At 57.8% G+C, this 6,940-nt stretch overlaps 1 protein-coding gene across 1 annotated transcript in view; it reads left to right on the forward strand.

Annotated features, from left to right (window-relative positions):
- The window catches only part of ERBB3 (erb-b2 receptor tyrosine kinase 3), a 45,266-nt gene extending 38,887 nt beyond the window's left edge, over positions 1–6,379 (forward strand). Inside the window, exons 25-28 of the mRNA XM_075901916.2 lie at positions 201–362; positions 654–722; positions 967–1,234; positions 1,713–6,379. Coding sequence (XP_075758031.2) covers positions 201–362; positions 654–722; positions 967–1,234; positions 1,713–2,236 — 1,023 coding nt within the window. The 3' untranslated portion in view covers positions 2,237–6,379. The remainder of the gene's footprint in view (positions 1–200; positions 363–653; positions 723–966; positions 1,235–1,712) is intronic.
- Positions 6,380–6,940: the final 561 nt, after the last annotated feature.

A 6,940-nucleotide genomic window follows, 5' to 3' on the forward strand; every position in this document is an offset into this window, starting at 1 on the left:
AGCCCTGGTGCTGGGCGTTCCCAGCCCATCCCCCCCGCCCCACTCCTCAGCTGCGCGGGTGTGGGGCGGAGCGCTCTGCTCTGGGCAAGTCTTAGCTGGGCCCCCGTCCGAATGTTAAGGTGGGCCTGCTCGCTCACCCCGCAAGGGTCCGGGCCCTGGTAGCGCCTCGCTGGCCCCTGATCTGGTGCTTCCTCCCACAGAGGGAGAGTGGGCTGCTGTCCCCCGCCGAACCCCCCCTGACCGACAAGGAGCTGGAGGACATGGAGGAGCTGGAGATGGAGATGGAGCTGGAAGAGGAGCTGAGCTCCTTCAACACGGCCACCGGCCTCTTCGCCTCCAAGCAGCAGGTCGACTACGCCCGGGTGAGACGGCTGCCTCGGCCTGTGGGCCCCCTGGTCCTTCCGGGGGAGATGAAGCATCTTTCGGGAGCGGGGACTCCCCGCTGCATCTGGCTGTGGGATGCCCCCTGCTGGGGAGGCGTTTCCTTCCTGACCCTGGCAGCGCTGGGCCCTGAAGCATGAGACCTGGTTCTGTGGTCGTAGCCTAGCACTGACCTCCCCCTCGCCCAGTGTGTGCCATCTCCCTGGGTCCCGGTGCCAAAAGCCCTCTGCCCTGGACCAAACAGTCACCGCCCTGCCTCTTTCCCATTGCAGAGCCCGAACCTGAGCTCCCCGGCCGGCTACATCCCCATGAACCAGACTGGCCTCAGCAGCTGCCGCCAGGTACCCAGTGCAGCGTACAAGGCGTGAACCCTATGGAGGTCCTCTGCCGGAGGGTGTCGTGTGGCTGTGGGTTGGGAGGGAGGGGCACTGGTGGAATGGGGAGGGGCGCCCGGGCCTGGGCTAGCAGGGGGCTGCGGCTCAGCAGGGCAGCGGCTGGCTAAAGCCCCTCCCTTGGGCCTTGCCCATATTTGCTCCAGCAAGCAGGGGCCTTTCCTGACCCCGTCTCTCTCCCTCCGTCTCCCAGAGCGCTGGGCTGGGCTCCCGGCAGACCCTGAGGGCCCGGCAGGAGTCGGTGGGGCGGACGGTGTCAGAGTCGTCGGAGGGCCGGGGCACGGCCTCGGAGTGCGAGCTACCAGAGGAGCTGTCCCTGGCGGGCAGCCTGTGCCGCAGCCTCCGCTCCCGGGGCGACAGCGCCTACCTCTCCCAGCGCGAGAGCTTCTCCCCGCACGCCGGCACCGCCGACGAAGAGGAGGACGCCAACGGCTACGTCATGCCGAATCGCCACAGCCGAGGTAACCGCCGCCCCGGGTCCGGTCTCCGCGCCTAGGCAGTGGCAGGACCCCATGCTGCCTCTGCCAGCTCACCCACCCTGCTCCATGGACCAGGGGGCGTCCTGGGCCTTCACTGCCATGAACAGACGCATGGGGGCAGTAGTTACTTGGCCACTCAGGCTGAGACCCAGCAAACTTGCTGCACCTGTAGCTTGGAATCTGCGAGCGGGAGGTGGAACTCTGGGTACCGGCCCCACTTCCTCATGGCCACCTGGTTCCTCCTGCCTCGCTGGGGACTCGTGAGGGCGGAGAGCCCGCTGTGACCTGCCTGCCCCGTTGTGCCTGTGAGGTGGGCAGGCCACAGCTGAGTGAGGCAGGCAGGCCACAGCTGCACAGGCGCTAACGCTGCCACGATGCCTCGTGCCATCCCCACGGGGAGGCCGGGAGGCAGACCCGACCCCAGCTGCGTCTAACGCCGGCTTGTCGGCTTCCCCCACAGAGCGAGCGGCCAGCCTGGCCCGGGCAGCGCGAGCCGGGCCCCTGGAGGAGGAGTACGAATACATGAACAGACGCCCCTCGCAGCCCCGGCCGGTATCCCTAGAGGAGCTGGGCTATGAGTACATGGACCTGGGCTCGGAACGCAGCGCCTCGTTGGGCAGCATGCAGGGCTCCCCGCCAGCTGCAGCCGGCCAGGAGACATCCGGGGCCGAGGAGGATTACGAGTACATGAACAAACAGCCCAAGCTCAGCCAGTCCCTCAGCAGCGTGCTGAGTTCACCGGGGGCCGGGCAGGACGACTACACCTGCATGAGCACGACTGGGCCCCAGGGCTGCCCCGAGGAGCAGGGCTATGAGGTGATGGAGGCCTTCCTGGGGCCAGCCCCGGGCTGCCTGGGTTCGCCCTGCCCCAAGAACGGCTTCATGAAACCGCTGCGGAGCCTGGAAGCCTCAGACTGTGCCTTCGACAACCCTGACTACTGGCACAGCCGGCTGTTCGCCAAGGCGGACGCCCAGCGGACCTAGGGGGCAGAGGGTGGTGCCGACCCGTCTGGCCCAGGGACAGGGCCGTGGGACTCTAGATGCCTGCTGAGGCTGTGGGGCCTGCCTGCCGTTTGCCGAACAAGCCCGTCTGGGCGGCTGGGAGCCAATTACCTTCCCCGGCCCGTTACAGGCAGCCGGCACCCTGGGGAGATGCAGACACTGCTCCCTTAATGGGGCCGCCGGGTGGGGGCGTGCCCCCTGGCTCTGCGCCGTTGCATGCTGGGATGCAATGCGCTGCCCCACTGCGAAGCCAAAGCAACCCTCCCTCCTCTCGTGCTGCCTCAGGATCAGACATGGGCAGGGGCGGCAGGGGCTGTGTTCTCCCAGCCCCCCCATGGGGAAAGCCTCCTTTAATGAGCTCTCAGGGGGTGTTTGGGGCCCTGGGATCGAGCACTGAAGAAGGGGGCTGCCCCATTCCTCACTCCTTACCCAGCCAACATGGGAGCAGGGGGCTGCATACACCTGGGTTTAAAGAACCCCAGAGCTGCTCCAGGCAGGGCCCGGGGGGGTGAAGTGAGCAGATGAGGGAGCTGCTGGTCTGGGGTTTAGTGGATCAAGCACTTCTCCCGGAGCCAGAACTCCTGGGTTTTCAGTCACGGACTCATTGCTCTGGGCCTCAGTTTCCCCCTGTGGGCCATGCAGAGGCTGGGAGTCAGTCCTAGAACGATGGAGGCAGCCCGTACCCATGAGCGGCTCCCATGCCAGCCCCCACGGCTGTCAGCTGCCCCGGCCTTGTAGCTCTCCACACACACACCAGCCCCAGCCAGGGGTTTCTCATGGCTGCTGCCCCTCTCTTGGTGCCGCTGAGCTTGGAGGCCACGGCAGGTCAGAAGGTGTTGGCGCATCAGGTTCTGTGCAAGTTTCACCAGATTTCCACTGGTGTAAGAAGCCAGTGGACTGGAATTTGATCTTGCATCCTCCTGAGTCACGCTGGATTCACACCAGTGTAAACAGGGTGGCCAGAGCCTCCCCTCCTCTCACGCCCCGGCACCGGAGCCTGATGAGAGCTGTGGGGTGCTAGTTGCCAACGGGGCACAGGGAGAACACCCCAAGCCTGCGGTGAAGAAATGAAGTTGATATTTTTGCACTGAACCTCGTGGTGTGTTTCACGTCACGTGCAACGCTGGAACAAGGGGGCCTGGTTCACGGGCTGTGTTCCTGCCCTGGGCTCCAGCAGGCTGGCCACGCTCACTGGGCAGCGGGTTTGGCTCATGCACTGGGAGGACTTTCCTCTGACAAAGGCTTTCTGCGCTAGACACAGGGGCCGGCGCTCTCTGTCGGGTGGTTGTGTCCAGTTTCTGTCCTGGTCTGGGTGTGCCCAAGGGCTCTGAATTGTTTCTCTCCTCTGCAGGAAGTAGAGTATGTGTCTCCTGCCCTCAAAGCAAGAGTGGGGGGGCTCTGAATTATTTCCACATGAAGCCATGGATGGCAGTGAACTTTACCTGAGCTTGGACCTCCTTGGATAAAGTGGTGGAAGTCGATGAAAGAAAAGATCAAGGAGGGATAGGATAGAGGTCTATAAAATCATGACTGGTGTGGAAAAAGTGAATGAGGAAAAATTATTTACTTATTCCCACAACATAAGAACTAGGAGTCACCAAATGAAATTAATAGGCAGCAGGTTTAAAACAAACAACAGGAAGTTTTTCTTCACTCAGCGAACAGTCAACCTGTGGAACTCCTTCCCAGAGGATGTTGTGAAGACTAGGACTTTAACAGGGTTCAAAAAAGAGCTAGATAGATTCATGGATGTTAGGCCCATCATTGGCTATTAGCCAGGATGGGTAGGAATGGTGTCCCTAGCCTCTGTTTGTCTGGAAATGGATGGCAAAAGAGAGATTATGTGAGGATTACCTGTTATGTTCCCTCCCTCTGGGGCATCTGATATTGGCCACTGGCAGCAGACCAGATACTGGGCTAGATGGACCTTTGGTCTGACCCAGTATGGCTGTTCTTATGTTCTTAATCTTTGGGAGGGGAGCATTACCTATGAGTTAGAGCGGAGCTCACGAGAGTCAGGATTCCTGGTTCTGCTCCTAGCGCCAGAAAAAAGGGGGCATCTAGCCATTAGACCAGGCTGTCGCTCTCTGCTCTGAGTTCTGCAAGGGGCAGGTGCATTTCCTCACTGCTTCCACCCTGGCTCAGCCACACGATGGGCGGGAGGAATGGGTGATATTAGCAATTTCTGACTAAGGCGGGAGACCTGCAAGGACCTGCAGAAGGGAGTGTGGAGTAGGTTTTCCCGGGCTCCACCCTGGCACATCCCTTCCCTGCTGCAGCCGGAGGAGCTAACCAATTGTCCTGAGAGATCGGGGTGCAGCATGGCCGCTTCGGGGGCATCCAGTGAGCCCATCTCCCCTCTGCTAGAGCCGTGGGGAAGCACAGTCTCCTGATCTCCCCTTACAAGCAGGGGGCGAAGTGCGTGAGTCTCAGTCCTAATCCACAACCCTGCAGGTCTGGGCTAAGGAAGCCGTGCTGGCCGGGGCCAAGCCCAGGACCAAACACGTGCTCTAAAAGCTGCCACTTCTGCCCTCTGCTGGCAAGTGACACTAACGCTGCAGAAAAACCTATTCACTCCGGCCATGGGGTAGAGTGCAGGGCTGGGAAGGGAGGACTGAAAAGTAGAAGCAAGCCCAAGCTGGAGGCTTCCCCACCTGTTCTGTGCTTGTTTGTTTCAAAGGCAGGAGCCCCGACCTCTGGGTTCTAAAATGGGAACAGTCAATAGCGTGACAGGGTGAGAGGTTTGCTGTGTTTTCTTCCCAGCCTCTCCAAAGGAGAAAGAACTAAAGAACAAACCAAAAGCCACCCAGCAGACCGGAGCATGGGGCAGTAGCTCCAGGCCTGCATCTTCCTACTAAATTCAAAGGGGCAGATGCTGGTTTTGCTTCCAGACAGACTCATTCTAGTGAAGTCACTGGGTCCAATTTCTCTTCGAGGTGTTTACACCTGTGCAAAGGGCATGCAAACTTGGCAGCTTGAAATGGGTGCAAGGGAAAATCAGGTTCAAAATGAGCCAATCCAATATGCTATTTAGTCCTTTTAAAGACACGTGCAATGCCTCCAGTAGACTTGTCTGGACTGTCCAGAAAAGCCCCCTCCTTGTATGTTTTCAAAGTGTAAAGGTTAATGTTGTTGGAAAGCAGGGAGTATTTATTTTTGTATTCCTGTCCTTGTTTGCTGTGTGTCAGAACTGGTGAAATGAAGGTGAAAAGAAATCTCTGAGCTTTACACTTTTACCTGTGGGACTCTCCGCTGCAGGATGAAATAGCTTTAGTGTTTCAGTTTTAAAGAGAATCAGACACTCACAGGAATAACAGCCTGCGAAGTGACTCAAATTGAGACAAAGTCCCAAGGTTTGCAGGGAATATGCCGATCAGAAGGAAATATACCTCTATTGCATATTTAAGCTCTGGTCTTGGAAGGTGACGCATATAGTTTGATTCATTTGTAGCAACTGGGGCTGCATTTATTAACAAAGAGGGCCGTGCCAACAAACTTGCTCTGATATGAGCAAGGGATACCAAATACAGACAAACCTCCAGGTAACTATCTACCACGACCCTAGTGAATACAGCATTGGTGAAATAAAGAATCTGTAAGTTGTGTGCTATCTTCTGCAATGATGCAAACAAATGTTCTAAGGTCAAGAAGGGCTCTGTAGGCAGCAGTACTGATCTCAAGGGCTCAAAAATCATTATTCAGCTGTCAAATTCTGTTGTGTTTTTTTAAAATGAGTTTGGTTGTGGTATTTTTTTATTTGCTTTCTGGTTTCTGAGCCTTTAGGTCACACACGAGCTCATACTCTGAAGCTTTTCTGTGCAGCCACAAAGACTAGAACCATACTTTACTGAAAACACAAAAAACTCACACTGAAATTGTGAGTGTCGGCAGAAGAAGGGCTTCTCCAAGTGCATCTCACAGCCAGATTGGTGCCACAGGTGGGTGGGAATTGGTGCTTTCCTCTCACATGTTGGATTCTCAGGCCTGGGACACTGGGTTTGGCTGGGCCCATAATAAACCTCTGTGTGGAAAGCCCTTGTTCATGCCATCTTTCAGTTGTCTATGCTTCCCGTTATTGGAGTTTTAATTTTTTTAAAAAAACAAAATAAAAATGAAGCTGATGAACACGTGCCTGGATACATCTGTGCTGGCCTGGCTCTGGGAGGGGAGATGGGCTGGCATGAGGGATGGGTGGGGCCAGGATGGGTAGCTTGGGAGAGATAGCTCCAGGACTAAGTTTCCCCACTAAGCTGAGCAACTTGCCATTAAGTGGGACAGGAACCAAGGACTGCAGTGGGAAGCAATACTTCTCACCAAGCCTCGAAACTGCCACGACCAGTAGAGGGGAGCCCCTCCTCACCGGCCCCAGCATGGAGCTGCTATGGCCAAGGGAAAGGGGCCTATCCTTGCTGCCCTGGTAAGCTCAAGCCCCAACTCCCTACCCCACTTTGAGCCCCTCGCTCTGAGCATCCTACTGCACACCAAGGACTTCATCCCTGGCCTCACCCCCAAAGCTCACATCCCCGGCCCTGAGCCTGTACCCCCTCCTACAGCCCAACCCTGCCCCTGAGCCCCTCCCCAAACCTGGTGCCTCCATTATTCCCCAGAGCCCTCACACTCTGCACCCCAGCCCTCTGCCTCAGCTCTGAGCCCCACACCCGGCTACGTGAATTTAGTGATGTGCAC

The sequence above is a fragment of the Pelodiscus sinensis genome, chromosome 31, assembly GCF_052426305.1.
Source record: "Pelodiscus sinensis isolate ZL-2025 chromosome 31, ASM5242630v1, whole genome shotgun sequence".
In the NCBI taxonomy this organism is placed as follows: domain Eukaryota; kingdom Metazoa; phylum Chordata; order Testudines; family Trionychidae; genus Pelodiscus; species Pelodiscus sinensis.